This window comes from Rana temporaria, chromosome 1 (assembly GCF_905171775.1).
Source record: "Rana temporaria chromosome 1, aRanTem1.1, whole genome shotgun sequence".
Taxonomy (NCBI): Eukaryota; Metazoa; Chordata; class Amphibia; order Anura; family Ranidae; genus Rana; species Rana temporaria.
The window spans coordinates 518,106,584-518,126,498 of NC_053489.1; the positions used below are offsets into that span (position 1 = coordinate 518,106,584).

At 44.5% G+C, this 19,915-nt stretch overlaps 1 protein-coding gene across 1 annotated transcript in view; it reads left to right on the top strand.

The window, feature by feature from the left end:
• Positions 1-19,915, top strand: part of ABCE1 (ATP binding cassette subfamily E member 1) — a 46,005-nt gene that overhangs the window by 5,436 nt on the left and 20,654 nt on the right. The window contains exons 3-11 of the mRNA XM_040331579.1: positions 1,194-1,279; positions 3,181-3,278; positions 5,686-5,803; positions 13,773-13,910; positions 14,030-14,099; positions 14,622-14,718; positions 14,799-14,888; positions 16,699-16,820; positions 17,134-17,355. Coding sequence (XP_040187513.1) covers positions 1,194-1,279; positions 3,181-3,278; positions 5,686-5,803; positions 13,773-13,910; positions 14,030-14,099; positions 14,622-14,718; positions 14,799-14,888; positions 16,699-16,820; positions 17,134-17,355 — 1,041 coding nt within the window. The remainder of the gene's footprint in view (positions 1-1,193; positions 1,280-3,180; positions 3,279-5,685; positions 5,804-13,772; positions 13,911-14,029; positions 14,100-14,621; positions 14,719-14,798; positions 14,889-16,698; positions 16,821-17,133; positions 17,356-19,915) is intronic.

Below are 19,915 nucleotides of genomic sequence, written 5' to 3' on the forward strand. Positions count from 1 at the left end.
AAGTAGAGCTTTCTTTTGGTGGTATTTGATCGCCTGTGCGGTTTTTATTTTTTGCGCTATAAACAAAAAAGTGAGACAATTTTGAAAAAAATACAATATTTTTTACTTCTTGCTATAATAAATATCCCAATTTAAAAAAAAAATAACATTTTTTTTTCTCAGTTTAGGCCGATACGTATTCTTCTACATATTTTTGGTAAAAAAAAAAAAAAAAAATCGCAATAAGCGACTGGTTTGCGCAAAAGTTATAGCGCTTACAAAATAGGGGACAGAATTATTTTTTTTTTATTATTTTTTTTACTAGAAATGGCGGCGATCTGCGATTTTTAATGGACTGCGACGTTATGGCGGACACATCGGACACATTTTTGGCGCCATTCACATTTATACTGCGATCAGTGCTATAAATATGCACTAATTACAGTATAAATGTGACTGGCATTGAAGGGGTTAACACTAGGGGGTGAGGAAGGGGTTAAATGTATCCCTGCTTAGTGTTCTAACTGTAGGTGGAGGGGGGGGTGACTGGGGGGGTGACCGATCTGTGTCTCTATGTACAAGAGACACAGATCCGTCTCCTCTCCAGAGACTGCAGAGCTTCTGCCGCTGGAGATCAGATCGGCTTCAAGAAAGGTATGTATACTGATTTCTTCTTTTACAGGGCTAGGTAGGTTAGTGTTCGATCGTGAATGTCTATAGATGCAGGGATTTTAGTGTTAAGCGAGGCTTACTTTAACTGCACTCCCCCCTCCTTTTACCTTTCTTGCTCCCAACTACCCTTACCTCTCCCTTTTTGTCTACCCCCAAAACCACCTCTCTATACACTCTCACCAGTTTATTTCCTCCACTGTTCCCTCTCCCCAGTCTATCCCCCACTGGTTTACCTCTGATACCACTTAAAGTGCATCCCCCAATATCCTATCCAGTTCCTCCCATAACAATATCCTACAGTTCATCCCATATTCTAATATGGTAGCTCCTTTTGAGAACTAGAACCATGCTCCCATTTAAGCTTTGAATTGTTCATTTACTATATGTAGTACACCTTTTAGATTTGTTTTCCCAATCTTTTGTGATATGCCTTCAAAATATTTCTTGCCACTCATTTTGTTAGTCGTTGCTTCAATATTTTTATTCCTACATTTTCTTTTAAAAGTTCTTGTAAAAATGATTGGTTTGTTTCTTTTTCTTAGGAAAACTGTGCATTGAGGTCACTGCACAGAGCAAGATTGTATGGCTTTCAGAAACCCTCTGCATCGGATGTGGTATCTGTATCAAGGTAACTTTAATGTGGCAAGGATCCCATTATTAAGTGTGTGTGTGTGTGTGTTTGTTTGTTTTATATTATCAAAAAAAATCTGTTCATTTTCATAGTAAATTAGTTTAAAGTGAATCTTAGTTTGTGACTTTTGCTTCTACAATCATCAGTAGGTAGCTGACACCATTGAAACGGTATTAAACCTAAAAACAAAAATGTATATAATTGCACCTTACCAATCATTCGATATGGTGGCTGCATTACAGGGGTGTAGTTATAAATTCCAAAAGTAAAAAACTGTACCTACTTATAAAGTGTTAGCTAGTGTTTTTGCTTCAATTTGTTAGTCATATCCATCTAAATCTGCCTGTCTCCAGAATGACAACGCTGTTGTACAAAGGTGTGTGTGATTTTACTACTTCACCCAGAATGCAGACCACAAGGTGAAATAAAGGAAAAGCTTAAGGCCTCATGCACACTGACCATTTTTAAATGGTAGTAAACCTGTGTGTGTGTGTGTCCCCTTCTTTTTTATTTTATTTTTTGACACCCCCCCCCCCCCCCCTTTCCTTTTATTCTTTTATTTTCTAACCCTGCAAGGTAAAGCCATAATGTGCTAGTATGCATTATGTGAAACTTACTTTAAAATAAAGCCCTCCAGCGCCCTGACCATTGAGAGGGCTTCCATCTTCACATGGACTCTAGCTGTGTAAGTGGCCGGAGTTGCGATGGTGTCGCTCCCTCTCATGCATGTGTGAGCTTATGCCACAGGACTCTGTAAGAATGGCCCGAGTGGCTGTTCCTTGAGAGTACATGCGCTGGCGACTTTAAAGCGGTGGTTCATACTGCGCGTCACGAGTTGCCGAAAGAAGCCGAACGTCGGTGCGCAGGCGCCGTATAGAGCCGACTCGCAGTCCGGCTTCTTTCGGCAACCCGTGACGCGCTGTATGCGAGGGTCGGAAGCCTGTCAATCAATTAGGAACGGCCACTCCCGCAGAAGACATACCCGGAAGCGTCGGTGAAAATACGGTATGTATGGGGATAAAATTAAAAAAAAAAACAGCCTATTGTCATTCTGACAACTCGGCTGAATGTAATGTTAAAAAATGTTTTTTGGGTGAACCCCCGCTTTAAAAAACTGTACAGTAAATATCTCCGAAATTGTGCAGATTTAGGAGATATTTACAGTACCAATAGGTAAGCCTATAATAAGAGCACCGATTTTTTTCAAAGCCAGGCACCCCTTCCATAGACTCATGTTAAACGTCAGTCTAGTCATGGGCACAGTGAGGCATGCAGATGGACACCCTAGGCTTATAATAGAGTCAATACGTTTCCCCCTTTTTTTTTTTTTGGGGTAAAATTAGGTGCCTCTGCTTATAGTCGGGTCGGCTTATACTCGCGTATATAATAAATAAATAAATATATATAAAAAAATTATAAATGCCCCTGCAGTTTAGCCCATGTGTCCCATGCAGACACAGGCATTTGGAGAAGCCATCAAAGCCCACAGCCAATGCGCCCAGGAGCAACGGCGTTTTGGCAGAGGAACAGATTGATTGCGTCTAAATGCTTATTGACGTTAGGCGCGTTTAGTGCTTGAGCGTAATGACTTGACGCACCTGAACATGTTGCACACATTTAAAACCGGCAGGCATTTTTCTGCCAAAGAGCTGCTGCCAGGAGCAAAGACGTATAGGAGAATTGACAAAACATTCAGCCCTAAAAAGAAAATAAATGCAGCCACCACATGTAAGGCTTGGTAAGCTACAATATATTCCTTTTATTTATTTTTTGTGTTTTTTTTAGCTTTTAAGTATCCGCTTTAGGTGGCACTGAACTGCATGGATGGTTAAACAAGAAGCATGTGCTGACTCCTGCTTCATGTGAATTTCTGTTTATTGTTCTGTTTTTGTTTACAGAAATGTCCCTTTGTAGCTTTGTCCATTGTTAACCTGCCAAGTAACCTGGAAAAGGAAACCACTCACCGATATTGTGCCAATGCCTTTAAGCTTCACAGGTAAGCCTTTGTTTGCTTCTTCCTATATTCTTCCTATATGACTCTATTGGGGATTAAAAACCAGCTCTAATGCACAACTTATTTTGAGTGATCTCAGAAGTGTCTCAAACGAATGTCAAAAGCACAATCAACACAGGATTTAAAAGGTTTCCACCCCTGAGCCAATGAGGGGTCGAGCCGCGGCTCTGTGTTATATGGACGCATAGAGCAGTGGCTGGGGAGTGAGCATGCAGAGGTGCCCCCAGGACAAGCTGTATGCAACAAACATTGCTTTTTTTTCTGCTTATTTTTCTGCTTATGATCATTTGATCTCTAGAGCTTTAATGCGGTTGTCTAACATGTCCATTTGTTTCCACATCTTTTTATTTGAAAGAAATGGATTTGTAGATATATAAATATGGAATGCCTGTTGTGGCAAAAATCGATTTGAACATGTAAGGCATAGGTGGCAAACACAAGGCCCGCAGGCCAAATCTGGTCCTCCAGGCCATTTCATGTGGCCCTCGCACCTCTCCTGCAGCTGCAGGAAAGCTCCAGCCCTCCTCTGGTCCTACTCTAGACCCTTACTTTCTGTTTTCAAGCAATGCATCCAGCGTCTTCCCAGTAGCAGCATAAGGAAAGGGGGGTGCATTTTGATGTAAGGGAGAGTGGGGTACTCAACTTCTGATGGTGGGGTGGCTCTTGACATCCAATGTAAAGGGGAGGGGATGCCCTGGACATCTAATATTACAGATACAACCGGCCCTTTTGAGGGCAATCGTAATGCTGACAGCCAATCAGTGTCCTGCAGATTACATATGCGTTGTGTGTTAGGAAATCTCAGATACTCACAAATGTATTTACTTCTTTGTATTCATCCCTACTTGGCTGAGGGCTCTCTGCCATTGCAGGTCTTTTAGTGCAAGGTATTTTTGTAAACCTGGTAGAATTTTTATATTCCATTGTATACATTCTCGCATCTCCTAATAACGTCATCCAAATACTTGGTTAGTGACCGAGTAAGATACTAATACCTGGGCTAGGATGTTTGAGCCTCTACTTCTATAGGCTAAAGCTGTTTCATCTAAATGATTTGAATGCCCATACAAAGATTGTACTGGTTACAAGCTTATAGATCAGGGCTCAAAATTTCAAGTCCTGAGCTACTAGCCAGGCCTCAAGAGTTACTCGCCACCAGTTGCCCCACCTAATTCATACACTGCCCTGCTCCTAATTGCACCCGTAAACACGCCCTCGTAGATTATCTCATGGAATGACAATGTTTTATGCAGAATCAAGTTACAAAATTAAATATTACCAACAACAACTTTAACAAAATGGGACAGGGCACTGGGGTCAGACCAGAGCGACAGGGCACTGGGGTCAGACCAGAGCGACAGGGCACTGGGGTCAGACCAGAGCGACAGGGCACTGGGGTCAGACCAGAGGGACAGGGCACTGGGGGCAGACCAGAGGGACAAGGCACTAGAACCGGGTCTCTTCCCCATTCTCTTGCTGTCTCCTCTGCAACTCCCATCCAACCTCTCTCTCTCTCTCTCTCTCTCTCTCTCTCTCTCTCTCTCTCTCTCTCTCTCTCTCTCTCTCTCTCTCTCTCTCTCTCTCTCTCTCTCTCTCTCTCTCTCCCATTCATCTCATCATCAGGAGCCTGTGTGTGCGGCTCCACGGTTGCATGTCCCCACTTCCCCCTTTTATTCAGGCTGGCAGAGAGGAGAGGAGCTGCAGCACAGCAGGAGGGAGTACAATCCAGCGCTGAGATCCACACAACTGCACAGCCATTGACACCATAGCACAGCGCACATTGACACCGCACAGCACACATTGAGACCAGTCTGTTGACAGTGCTCAGGCTAAACTTACATAGAGCACAAGGAGAAGTAAACTGCACAAACTAGAAGGCTGCCGCTCTCATGTCAGGGCAACTTTCAGTGAGCGCTGCACCGGAGTGGTAATTTTTGCAATCCTCCACCTCACTCATTACTTTCTGCTCTCCAGCTACATTGTTCGGGGCCCAGGGGAGGGGGGCAGGCTCAGAGAGGTCATACTGTTATGTCCCATGGCTTAATGAGAATTGTAAGGAGAGCACCTGTGTACTGCTCTGCCTGTGCGCGGCTCACCAGACTACTTTTCCCGAGCATGCACCTTTCCTCTTCGGCCGCCAATCTCATCGGGACTCTAAGTGTAGGCACAGATTGGAGGGAGATTGGTCATGCAGCCCTGTCATCACTCGCCCCCAGCTTAAATCCACTCGCCAAATGCTAGTAGGCGAGTGGAAATTTTGAGGGCTGTTATAGATTGTGCCTTTTCAGAGTGTGTGTGGAGTGCCAATATTGATTTGTATTCTGTTAACTTATTTCATCTACACAGATCGGTTAAAAAAAAAAAAAATGTATTTAATTTTTTTATATAGGTTGCCTACTCCCCGACCTGGTGAGGTGCTTGGATTGGTTGGCACTAATGGTATTGGGAAATCCACAGCTTTGAAAATTTTGGCTGGAAAGCAAAAACCTAATCTTGGGAGGTTTGATGTAAGTGCTCTTCAGGATTGTCTGTCTGATTTTGTGTATTAGGAGAGAAAAGTGAATGGTTAAAATCTTGTTGGCTGTTTAATTTTTAAAATGTAACATGTCATCTGTTGCCTACCCAGCATGCCTCAGTTTTGCTAGTGTCCTAAGAGGTTGGCTCTGCTAAAGAAAGTCTGACCATTTTTTGCTGGCAGACCCCTCTGGATTTGGATTCACAGGGCTACTCTGAAATGAGGTCTTTGGGCACTAGGCTTTGCATTGTGGTGCTTTCCAGACCAGAGTGTCCTGTGTAAATCTGCGTTTTACAGGTCGTGAAGCTATGGCCTTGCTCAAGTGTGACCCTGTCGCTGAAGTATTACTTTACCAGTACACCTAGAATAAGTAGAGCTCTGTAATGAAATCCTCTCCCTAAATTATCGAAACAAAAGCAATATGTATCCTAAAAATGTAAACTGTGGGAAAAAATGTGCAGTACAACAACTTCAGAAAGAAAATAAACAATTTGAGTCGGTGTAATAGAGCAGATATAGTTCTTGGAATCTATATCCCAAAGAATTTTTTTTTCAAATTGTCCAAAATTGTAAAAGCGGTCCCATACACCATCCAATCTGAATGTCAAAAATCTTCAGATAGTGCAACAAATTTCTTGCCTGTGCATAATAAATGCACACTTTAACCCCCAATGAATGTAGCACTAATGTGCCCACCACCAAAGCTCCTCTCACCTGGTTTGATGGACCCCACTAACAGGAGGTCAACCTTGCTAATGAAAGGGTAGAAGGTCTTTTCCACTATACACAAAAAAAACTTGGCTAGATGGCATCCTACCTCCACCCTAGGCAATGTCACCGCCCGCCTGACATGTAGCGCCCAGTGTGTTTTCTCAAAGGCCTTGGAACTACCGCTATTTTATTCTCTAGGGCAGGGATATGCTGTTGGCGGACCTCCAGCTGTTGCAGAACTACAGGTCACAAGAGGCATAGAAAGACTTTGACAGCCACAAGCGTGACACCTACAGGCAGAGGCATGATGTGACTTGTAGTTTAGCAACAACTGGAGGTCCGCTAATTGCATATCCCTGCTCTAGGATGGCTTTCAGAAAATATATGATGTTATAGAGGTCAAACTTCAGGCCTAAAACTTTATTTTTTTTTAAGTGTGTGAGTAAATGCGGTTTGGGCAGAAGAATCGGGTGCTACCTCACGGTTTTGCACTGAGCACGTTTTCAAATTTTCCGCCAACATTGACTTTACTGCAAAAATGGTTAAGGTCTATGCACTGAGCGGACGTCATCTGCTAGGTGAAGTGACCTTAGGTCCTGCCCCATGCCTAGTTGCATTACCACTGCATGTAAGTAACATGTCTTCACTAAAACACTTTTCCGGTGACCTCCGCTCATACTCCCCTAGTTATTTCATGAGAGTTCAGTATCCCTGATGCCTGAAATCTGGGATCAATATTGTTATAGGGGTCATCTCCATCAGAGACCCTGTGTCTCTTAGAGATCCTGCAGCTGCAAAGACCTTTCCGCTACATCAGCTACGACTCATTCCATTCCTCATTCCTCTGTACAGTCTTATGCCCCAATTGGAAATGTCAGAACTTTTGCCTTTTAGAAAAGGAATTTGTTATTCAGTGGCAAGTTCACAATTAAAGGTGCACTCGGGAATGCACAATTCCTATCGTCTGCGGGCAAGGGTTTATTTTTTTGGATGGAAGCGCGCACATCCCCGTAAAGTGCCACTGCTATTATGCTGGGCTTTGCTTGCCCATCTGTGGGCCTTGGACCGGCATAATTGGCGACGCTGGGTAGAGCGGAGAGAGGAAAGCAGAAACGTGTCCGCTCTCCTCCCCTTCTTGTTCCTGACCTGAAAGCGTGCATGTAGTTTGATTTTGGTTGACAGTGAAAGTAATGTAATGCAGTGTGATCTCTGTGCTCCACTGAATGTAATGCAATGCAGAAGATCATCACAGGTTTTTTTATTTTTTTTATTGTAAAAAATTTACGTTACACCCAAGCATATGTGCGTACAGACGTCGGGACACTTGTGCCTGAAGATGTTGACTACGATACACTTGTTATATATCGCTACACACTCCAGAATGAGAGCAATAATTCAAGCATCAGACCACCTCTAACACTAGACTGGCTTTTGAAGCATTGCCTATAGAAAATATAGGATACTATAGTTTGTCGCTGTTTCACGGCTGCACGCAAACTTAATGTTTGACATGTTGGGTATTTACTCGGTGCAACCTCATCTTTTTATATTTTACCAAAACAAACTGGTATTTGATCCCCTGCTGGTTTTGTACGTTTGCCCACTGACAAAGAAATGGTTGGTTTATTTTAAAAGTGAGAGACAGAATAACAACCAAAAAATCCAGAAAAAAACACATTTTAAAAAAGTTTTAAATTGATTTGCATTTTAATGAGTGAAATAAGTGTTTGACCCCTTCGCAAAACATGACTTGGTGGCAAAACCATTGTTGGAAATCGGAGGTCAGATGTTTCTTGTAGTGGGCCACCAGGTTTGCACACATCTCGGGAAGTATTTTGTCCCACTCCGCTTTGCAGATCCTCTCCAAATAATTAAGGTTTCGAGACTGACGTTTGATAGCTCGAACCTTCAGCTTCCTCATATTTTCTATGGGATTAAGGTCTGGAGACTGGCTAGGCCACTCCAGGACCTTTTTAATATGCTTCTTGAGCCACTCCTTTTGTTGCCTTGGCCGTTTGTTTTGAGTCATGGTCAAGCTGGTATACCCTTCCATGACCCATTTTCAATCACCCAAGATTTGATGGTACACGGCCCCATCCATAGTCCTTTTTGGTGAAGTTGTCCTGTCCCCTTAGCAGAAACCCCCCCCCCCCCCCCATAATGTTCTTGGGGTAATCTGCAGCACTCCTCCTCCAAACACGGCAAGTTGAGTTGATGCCAAAGTGATCGATTTTTGGTCTCATCCGAACACAACACTTTCACCCAGTTATCCTCTGATTCATTCAGATGTTCATTAGCAAACTTCAGACGGGCCTGTGCATGTGCTTTCTTGAGCACGGGGACCTTATGGGCGGTGCAGGATTTCAGTTCAGCGTTGCCTAGTGTTTTACCAATTATTTTCTTGGTGACTATGGTCCTAGCTGCCTTGAGATCGACAAGATTCTCCCGTGTAGTTCTGGGCCAATCACCGTTCTCTTGATCATTGGAACTCCACAAGGTGAGATCTTGCATGGAGCCCCAGACCGAGGGAGATCTACAGCTATTTTGTGTTTCTTCCATTTGCGAATAATCACACCAACTGTTATCACCCTCTCACAAAGCTGCTTGTCGATGGTCTTGAAGGTCTACAATCTTGTCCCTAACATCCTTGGGCAGCTCTTTGGTTTTAGCCATGGTGAAGAGATTGGAATCCGATTGCTTCTGTGTACACCTAGGTGTCTTTATACAGGTAATAAGCTGAGATTATTGTGCTCCTAATCTCGGCTCGTTGTTTGTATAGAAATACACCTGGGAGCCAGAAATCTTGCTGATGGGGGGGATCAAATACTTATTTCATTTGTTAAATGCAAATCAATTTATAACTTTTTGAAATGCGTTTTTTTCCTTGATTTTTTTTTTTTTTTTTTTTCTGTCTCTCACTGTTTAAAATCATAGACTGATCATTTCTTTGTTAGTGGGCAAACATAGAAAATCATGAGGGGATCAAATATTGTTTCCCTCACTGTAAAGATTTGATTTTTAAATTGTTACTAGTAATTGAGGCGATCAGTGACTTAGGGAGGGACTGCGATATTGCGGTGCACAATCTGAGACTGGCGCTTTTGACACTTTTTGTTGTTACCAGTGACACTAAGAGTGATCAATTCTAAAAATATACACTGCAACTGTACTAATGACACTGGCTGGGAAGGGGTTAAACATCTAGGGTGGCCGTGTCGTTTATTCAGAGTTCTGAACGTAGGAACGTAAACACTTGCGTCGGGGCGCCTACGCATGAAAACGGTGATTGTGATACTGCACATGTCGGAATGAGAGAAATTCTAACTCAAGACCTCCTCAGTTTAGTGTTACTAAACTAATACCTATAGGGGGCCTTTGAAGCGTTGCCTATAGAAAATATAGGGTACTGAAGATTGACGCCATTTCACTGGCACACAAAAATTTAAAGGGTCACTAAAGGAAAAAAAAAATTTGCCTAAAATTAATGTCTGCAAGGTACAGTAGGTGTTTGTGATATTGTGCTTTTAGCACGACAGCGTCGCGCTGATACTCGGCGACAGGGTGCCGAGATCTCCCCGACACCTCGCACTCACTGGAATAGTGACAGCACATCCCAGCAAGCGCGTCATAGAAGCGACGGGAGATCCGACTTGGATTCCCGCCAATTCTACACGTGTGCGGCGTTTGTTATGAATCCTGAGGGGGAAGTCCCCGCCGGATTTTAAATAAAAATCCGGCATGGGTCCCCCCCTCAGGAGCATACCGGGCCCTTAGGTCTGTTATGGGTTGTAAGGAGAGCCCCCCTACACCGAAAAAAACGGCGTAGGGGGTCCCCCTACAATCCATACCAGACCCGTATCCAAAGCACGCTACCCGGCCAGCCAGGAAGGGAGTGGGGACGAGCGAGCGCCCCCCCCCCTCCTGAGCCGTACCAGGCTGCATGCCCTCAACATGGGGGGGTTGGGTGCTCTGGGGCAGGGGGGCGCACTGCGGCCCCCCCACCTCAGAGCACCCTGTCCCCATGTTGATGAGGACAGGGCCCCTTCCCGACAACCCTGGCCGTTGGTTGTCGGGGTATGCGGGCGGGAGGCTTATCGGAATCTGGGAGCCCCCTTTAATAAGGGGGCCCCCAGATACCGGCCCCCCACCCTAAGTGAATGAGTATGGGGTACATCGTACCCCTACCCATTCACCTGCAAGAAAAGTGGTAAAAACACAAATAAACCACACAGGGTATTAAAATATTTTATTTTTCTGCTCCGGAGGCCTCCCCTGTCTTCTTTATTAGCTCTTTTACCAGGGGAGGCTTCTTCTTTGACGTCTTCGGGTGGGTGGGGGCCGCCGTCTGGTTCTCTTCCACCGCCGGGGGGGGGGCGCTTTTAAAAAAGCCCCCACCCCCCGGCGGGTTTCCTCCGGCGTCTTCGGCGGGGCTCTTCTTCTTCCGCTATCCCGACGGGTCTTCTCAACTCTCCGGGGGTCTCCTTCTGTCTTCGCCGCTCTCCGCTCTTGACTCGTCGCACCCCGGTTCTTCGTCTCGCTGTCCGGTGTCTTCTTCCGTGCTTTACGTCTTCTCCTTCCGTGCTGTGATGAGTTCTTCTTCCGCGCTGTGACGTCATGTTCTTCACTTCTCTCCTTCTCCCGATGTTGCCACGCCGGTCCTCCTCGCTGAAATGACGGATGCGCGCCTTGCATCGGACCTATATAGGCCTCACAGTCCCATCATGCTCTGTACCTACCCATGTGATACCTACCCACGTGGTAGGTATCACATGGGTAGGTACAGAGCATGATGGGACTGTGAGGCCTATATAGGTCCGATGCAAGGCGCGCATCCGTCATTTCAGCGAGGAGGACCGGCGTGGCAACATCGGGAGAAGGAGAGAAGTGAAGAACATGACGTCACAGCGCGGAAGAAGAACTCATCACAGCACGGAAGGAGAAGACGTAAAGCACGGAAGAAGACACCGGACAGCGAGACGAAGAACCGGGGTGCGACGAGTCAAGAGCGGAGAGCGGCGAAGACAGAAGGAGACCCCCGGAGAGTTGAGAAGACCCGTCGGGATAGCGGAAGAAGAAGAGCCCCGCCGAAGACGCCGGAGGAAACCCGCCGGGGGGTGGGGGCTTTTTTAAAAGCGACCCCCCCCCGGCGGTGGAAGAGAACCAGACGGCGGCCCCCACCCACCCGAAGACGTCAAAGAAGAAGCCTCCCCTGGTAAAAGAGCTAATAAAGAAGACAGGGGAGGCCTCCGGAGCAGAAAAATAAAATATTTTAATACCCTGTGTGGTTTATTTGTGTTTTTACCACTTTTCTTGCAGGTGAATGGGTAGGGGTACGATGTACCCCATACTCATTCACTTAGGGTGGGGGGCCGGTATCTGGGGGCCCCCTTATTAAAGGGGGCTCCCAGATTCCGATAAGCCTCCCGCCCGCATACCCCGACAACCAACGGCCAGGGTTGTCGGGAAGGGGCCCTGTCCTCATCAACATGGGGACAGGGTGCTCTGAGGTGGGGGGGCCGCAGTGCGCCCCCCTGCCCCAGAGCACCCAACCCCCCCATGTTGAGGGCATGCAGCCTGGTACGGCTCAGGGGGGGGGGGGGGGGCGCTCGCTCGTCCCCACTCCCTTCCTGGCTGGCCGGGTAGCGTGCTTTGGATACGGGTCTGGTATGGATTGTAGGGGGACCCCCTACGCCGTTTTTTTCGGCGTAGGGGGGCTCTCCTTACAACCCATAACAGACCTAAGGGCCCGGTATGCTCCTGAGGGGGGGACCCATGCCGGATTTTTATTTAAAATCCGGCGGGGACTTCCCCCTCAGGATTCATAACAAACGCCGCACACGTGTAGAATTGGCGGGAATCCAAGTCGGATCTCCCGTCGCTTCTATGACGGCTCTGTCTCCATCGCGGCAAGCCAGCTCGGCGCTGGCTCCCGCGATGGGGCTCGTAGGTGCTCAATCTCGCCGAGAAAGAGAGCGAGATTGACACAAAATCGGGTTCACCTACTGTAGACACAGAATAGTGTAATAATTCTGTTAAAAAACGAGTAAATACCTATTAAATTCCTTCATCTATATCACCTCCGGCGTTCTAGTTTCTGTTCTCTTATTCACTTCCTGGTTTGCATCGTTTGTTCATGTAAGAACTACATTTCCCAGTATGCATTGCGGCACGCCCAGTAATTCACACCTCCTTGAAGTCTCTAACATGTAGAGCGTCCTGCCGCACAGATGTAGTTCCCAGGAGGGGGTGAGCACGTTACTCACCACCGCAGTAAATCCTCCCATCACGGTGGTGAGTAACAATCGGACAAGCAGGAAGTGAACAGAACAGAGAAGAAATAGAGCAACTTCTGAGCAAAAACAAACAATGAGGAAGTGAAAAGAGGAATGTCTGCAGGTAAAGGATGCTTATTATGAAAAAAAAAATTCCTTTACAACCCCTTTAAGGTTTGGCATGTTGGGTATCTACTCAGCGCAACCTTGTCTTTTTTTGTACTTTACCAAAAAGTTTGGGTAATTTATTGCATTTGTTTGCCCTACAATTCACATTGGTGTTTTATTTACAAAAATTTGGCGTTTCCTAGACCTTTCCGGTAATATCTTGTAGCACAAAAAATTGCAATTGCCACTATTTAATTCTTCAGGATGTCTGCATTCAGAAAATATATAATATTTGTGGGGTTTGTGCAATCTTCAGGCCTTAAATTATTTTTTAAACGTGTGCAAAAAATGGCTTTGGCAGAGAAAGGGTTAAAAGAAACCAAAAAGCCAAATTAATACTCGCAAGAAGACAGAAGGCTTTGCCCTGCTGTGGATTGTAAGCAGGGAGAACACACTGGAATACAGCAGTGGGTACTGCCTGTTGGGGAGGGAGAACTCAGCCCTCTGTGAATATGGATACTTCGCTGGGTAGGGATGGGTAAGAAGATTCTTGCAGTGCTACTCTAGGACCCCAGTGACATTTTGGGGTGTTGTGGATGGTTTTGCTCATTTGCACGCTTTGGTTTTTTCCTGGTGTCCCCCTTTTATCACTCCTGGGTTGAGGTATACCTTTTAAACCTGGTTACCTATGTTGGGGTGCCTCTCATTTACCCCAATGGTTTTCCAGTCTGTCTGACTTTATGGTTTGTTAAAAGAAGGAAAACTCTGGAGTAAGTAAATGGTCAGACATATTTATTGCTTCTGTAAATATTTGGTATAATCTGATACATGTTTATACTATTTTTTTATTTTTATTTTTCTCTCAAAAAGGATCCCCCAGATTGGCAAGAAATACTGACTTATTTCAGGGGTTCAGAATTGCAAAACTATTTCACCAAAATTTTGGAGGATGATTTGAAGGCCATCATCAAGCCTCAGTACGTGGACCAAATTCCAAAAGCCGCAAAGGTGTGTGCAGTATTTTGTGGTAGTCGTGAAATCTATAGGCTTGCATGTCTTTGCCTCAGAAGGCGTAGACTTGCCTATACAATAAGATCCAATGTATTAAACTATTTTTGTTATCTCAGGGCCCTGTGGGGACCATTTTAAATCGAAAAGATGAAACAAAAACCCAAACTAGGGTTTGTGAACTGCTGGGTAAGTACTCTCTATCACTACACAACAGTGTTCCCTGCCATACTGCTACATTACAAAAATATAAACACAAAGTGAGCTTAGTTTTCCCACACGCCTCAGGAATTTAAAGCTGGCGCATAGCATTGTTGAATAAATGGGAGAGACAAAACCGCCAGAACAGTCAAGTGACCTGTCGTATGACTGGCTCTCCTACAGTTAGAGCTCTGCTAAGCAGAGAGAATGTTGTGTGACATTGCTGGCTCCACACTGGCTTTTTTTATGTGCCATAAAATGCAGGGTGCCCAAGCCCTGTGGAGTATAATGGAGAAGATGGAAAAATCTGCCCTCCCTTGACAAATGAGCCCCTTAGTGTTTAAGTTGTAGCAGAATGTTTTAGCTCTTTGGGTGTCCTTAGCCATGGTCTTCCATGAGCTTGTCACCGTTCTTCGGTACAAAAGATGCACCATGCCATTTTTGTGTTTTACTTTGTTGCTTTTTTCCATATTTGCTTTTTAAATATTAATTATGACAATGACATTTCAGATCTGACTCATTTGAGGGACAGAAATGTGGAAGACCTTTCTGGAGGGGAGCTTCAGCGGTTTGCGTGTGCTGTTGTCTGTATTCAAAAAGCTGACATGTAAGAACATTTGTTTTCATTGGTAAATTAGTTGTAGTCTGTGTATACTTAACTGAATTTGTGCTTCTGTCCCATTGCAGCTTCATGTTTGATGAACCATCCAGTTACTTGGATGTAAAGCAACGTCTTAAAGCTGCCATTACCATCAGATCTCTGATTAACCCTGACCGGTAAGCAAAACAAGTGGTCTACTAAATTAAAACCTATTCAGGACTCCCACTGTGTGACATGGTTATTCTCAATCTGAGGTTTCTGCTTCGAGTCCCTCAGAACAAGCATGCAGATTAAAAAGTCACAACACCTCTTCATACTTGTTTTGGATATGGATCCTTTTGAATTATTCTGACAGTTAAGCATTAGCATTTTTAGCAATCGTATACCCATGCATATCCCTTCCCTGGCACTTACTGCTGACCGCTCTGGCCCCACCTTCCCTTCTCAGCCTGCAGCTGCCGGATGTTTTGACGGTTCTCGGGTGGGTAGGCTGGAGAAGGCATGGTTAGGAGACAGGGCAGTAGACCCAGATAGCAGGTGTGTTCAGAAGGTAGAGTCCCTCGGGGTATAAGCACAAACATGTCCTGGGACCTGGAGGCTGTACTAAGAATACCTACAAGGTACAGCATGACAACGGGGCTAAGCTCTGCTTTCAGCATATACAGAACTTGTATTCTCTTGATACAGCTCCCTGGAGGCTCCTGGGGGTTGTGCTGTGCAAGTATCATTCTCTATAAATGATGGACATGCACAGCACACCTCTTTGACTACATAGTAATATACAGGTTGTGTAGTGCAGGCTTCTAATTCTGGTTTAGATTTGTCTGGTCCCGTCATAGTACAAGTTTAACTGGCTTTGCAGTTTTTTCATTAGTAGCCTAATTGGAGGTGACACAACTGGAAAACACAAATGTTGAAAAGGTTGCATGTCGAATACCTGTGTACCTGGGAGCAGTTGTATTTATTCACTGCATGTATATGCTCTGCTGACTGCTTAGTAGTTGGGACCTTTTAGAGTCGCACATGGGACATCAGAAGCTAGTTTATTTATGGTGTTAAACTACTTAAAAATCTCCCTGCAAATGTCATAATGTGCATCGCATACTAGTACATTATAAATGACTTGCCTTGAAACAAAGCCCTCCAGCGGCACGCTGTCACCATTGAAAGGGCTTTCATTTTCACCCAGTCTTCCTTACAAGTTTACGGGATGCGGCCCTTGACTGGCCAAGCTCTGATTACGTCACTCCCGTGCATGGGTGGGGGAGTCACCTCCACGACATGACTCTCTGCACGGCACACCATCCACTGAGAGTGCAGTACACGTTTAGGAAATATTTAGTGTACCTACAGGTAACCCTTCTTATAGGCTTACCTGTAGGTGTAAATAAATAAAAAATACTTTTATTATCACTTCCAGGTATGGATATGTTTATGGTTGCATTGGTCCAGCTCAGGCCACTGTAACTATGCATATACTTTACCTGGCTGATGCTCCTGGAAGCTGGAAATGAAGTAGATGCCGTTACTCCAGTGAACTCCTTTCTTTTGGGTCCTGTGCTGAGCGGCTGCCCTGCTGCATATATATCACAGGCCTTCTGCCATTTGGCACCATTGAATGCAAAGCGTTCTCTCAATGAGGTGGAGAGGCAGGGAGTCCTTCTTGGCATTCAATCAGAAAATTACAAAATGCAAGTCTTTTAAAATGCAGCAGGTGCAGCCACTCGGTGCATGAGACCCCGAAGCAGTTGGAAATCACTGTAGTGGTGTCTACTGCAGTGATTTCCAGCCACTAGGTGCTTCTGCCAGGTAGTGTATAATACATAGTTACATTGGTCCAAGCTGGGCAAATTTAACTATATAGAAAATATCCATACCTAGAATTCCTTAACTACATTATATCTGCTTCACATCCTTAATATAGCAGCTTCTGTTTAATTTCTAAAATGTGTATATCGGGCTTAAAACTTTTATTTTTTTTCTCAGTTACATCATTGTTGTAGAGCACGATCTCAGTGTTTTGGACTATCTTTCTGACTTCATTTGCTGCTTATACGGTGTTCCAAGTGCTTATGGCGTAGTCACTATGCCTTTCAGCGTCAGAGAAGGTAAGTCGTACTTTGCTAACATTGTAATAGAGCAGTGTTTCTCAACTCCAGTCCTCAAAGCTCCCCGACGGGTCATGTTTTCAGGCTTTCCGGTATCTTGCACAGGTGATTTGATCAGTTTCAATGCCTTGGTAATTACCACAGCTGTTTTATCTGAGGGAAATCCTGAAAACATGACCAGTTGGGGCGCCTTGAGGACTGGAATTGAGAAACACTGTAATGGAGTATGCAATAAATAATGTTCTTGTTCATTTGTAATGCCCATATGGGTTTATGTATTTATTTATTTATTTATTTATTTATTTTTTTTTAGGTATCAACATTTTTCTGGATGGTTATGTTCCTACCGAAAACTTAAGATTTAGGGACACCTCACTGGTTTTTAAGGTGGCAGAAACTGCCAACGAAGAAGAAATAAAAAAGATGTGCATGTATAAGTACCCGTCAATGAGAAAGCAGATGGGGGATTTCCAACTGAGGATTGTGTCTGGAGAGTTCACGGACTCTGAAATCATGGTCATGCTGGGAGAGAATGGTAGGAACCTGTGCAGATTTTGACTTTCTACACCTGATTTAGCAAACAAAGCCAGGTTGCTAAGTGTGCAGGCAGTCCCCGTGTTACGAACAAGATAAGTTCTGTAGGTTTTGAATTTGTAAGTTGAAACAGGTACTTAATTTTTTTTTTTTTTTTTTTTTTTTTTGGTGGAGCTGCAACCAAAAAAATATTGCAGTTTTGGATAGCATAGGGAAGGGTTAGCCATGCAGTGATGTGGGATTGCTGACAACTGGTTCGCTGGAAATAAGTACTGTGCCATGCTGCCACCTACTGTAACATGCTGCCACAGCAGGTGGCAGCATGCGGTGAGCAGCAACATGGCCGCCCAGTGGCTTCCGGGACCAGCATTGAGTGGGATGTTTGTAACTTGGGGACTGCCTATATACAAATATTAGTGCATTATTATGCAGTTATCTCACTGTGTGTGTGTGTGTGTGTTTTATTTTCTTATTTTTTTTTTGCAACCTGGTCCCATGTTTAAATATTCCCCCCCCCCCCCCCCATCTCATGAGATGTATTCCACATGCAAGATTGCTGCATTTTCCTTATTTTACACTTTCATTCATTCTGGATAGTGTTTTACTGTACGTTGACTGTGGCTCCTTTATAAAGATGCGATAGTGTTGATTAGCCACCCCCTCCCATTGACTGTTCACCAAAAATACCTTTTATCTTTCAAATTCCTTAAAGAAAACAGGGAATTCGGTGAATGGCCAAGGGGAGATAAGCAGTTGCACAATTCCTGTCACTTCCTTGTCGGCTTTCAAAGCTGCAACAGGCCAGAAGTATAGCGAGAGTTCTACTACCCAGCATGAATAGAAGTGTTAAAACTAAAGATAGGACATTGATCTTGCAAGGGTAATACCCTTCTCGGGAGGTAACCTTTTTACACTTTTTTTTAATTTACGTTTTAATAAAAGATCTTTGCCTGGAGTTCTGCTTAATACTTCTGGCAACCAACGGCAATGGTGCGTATTTCAACACCGAGTAGATTTGGGCTTCCTATTTGATAGGCTTTAACACAAATGTATATGTTCATGGGGTATGTGCTGATGTGTGCAATATCGTATGTACTGTATACTTGTAGTGACTAAGCTGTTGAATTAGATTTTTTTTTAGCTAGTGATTGATGCAATAGTGATCACAACACTGCTTTGTCAAAAAAAAAAAAAATTATTTACGATCATTTCTTACCTTAATTGGGCCAGAGCTGGTTTCCACAGTAAAAGGTACAAATGCTGTAATACCATTATCAAGGATACTACTGGTGCCATGAGCAACCAATCCTCACAGAAGAAGCATAGGAGACTGGGAAGGTTAATCTGTCTACAGCAATTAAAAATGTGCCTTTTTTTATTACACCACTACCACAGCATTCATGTCCAGATTCCCTAAGCTTGGGTCTCAAGGTCTGCCAGACCCTCAGACAAACCTTCCTTTACGTAAAGCTGTGCCACCACTTTGACTGCTAGGATGCGGGAGATTGCCCCCTGTTTGGTTTATCCCCAATTGTCCTTTGTCTCTGCACATATAGATGTCCATTAAGCCCACTCGGGTCTTCAGGATTAATATGCCATTGCCCCAGTTCCTGTTGCAGAATGGTTGCAGGGTTTTACTCCAACCTATACAGTTCTTAGAGCGAAGGGGGGCATCAGCCCTATCTTGGATCTTAAACAATGTCTTCATTTGGGTTTAGAAATTCCTCATGGAATCTACTAGGTTTGTCATTGCCTCTCTTTACCAGGGAGGGAGACGTTCTGGGTTCTATGTATATCACGGAGGCCAACCTTTATGTCATTTTTTACAGTGCAATAGGCTTCCCTATACTTTGCTGTGGGTCTCCTGCACTTTTCAGTTCGTGCCCCCCAATGCAGGGGAGTAATTTATACACCAAGGAGTGTTCCAAGACCTATGACACATGTGGGGAGCACCTAATGTTGATGTCCTGGCCTCCAGCTAGCTAGACAGGTTTTTCGTTATATACTTTGATCCTGTGGTGGAAGCAATGGTGGCTCTGGGATCAATACACCAACTTTTTCCTTATCAGCCCAGGTTCCAGATGAAATAGCATTCCGGTGATGCTCTGGATTCCACCTTGATGAATGTGTGGTACTGTGCCACTATGACTCCTAGCGGATGCTTTGTGTGCTTTACCGTATCATCTGGATCTTCTGTCCCAATTACTTTTTTGTCGTCATGCTTTTCAGTCACTGGATTTGACAAAGTGACACCATATTTAAAGCTAGAAAGTCTACCCACATGGTTTATATTTGCACACTGAAGGCTTCACTTGCTGTGAGTCTTGGGGACTCATGTCTCAGTTTTATTGAGTGAGTGAGTAACTTGTATAGCGCAAAAAATGCAAACTTAATCGCCTCAAGGCGCTTTGCATCCAGTGTTGTCCTGATCCATTAGAGGTGGGTCTTTAGTTTTTTCCTAAAAGCCCGATGGTTTTCTTCCAAGCGGATGGTCGTGGGTAGAGCATTCCAAAGCCGGAGTCCTTGAACTGCAAATCTACGTTCTCCCTTAGATTTGTAGC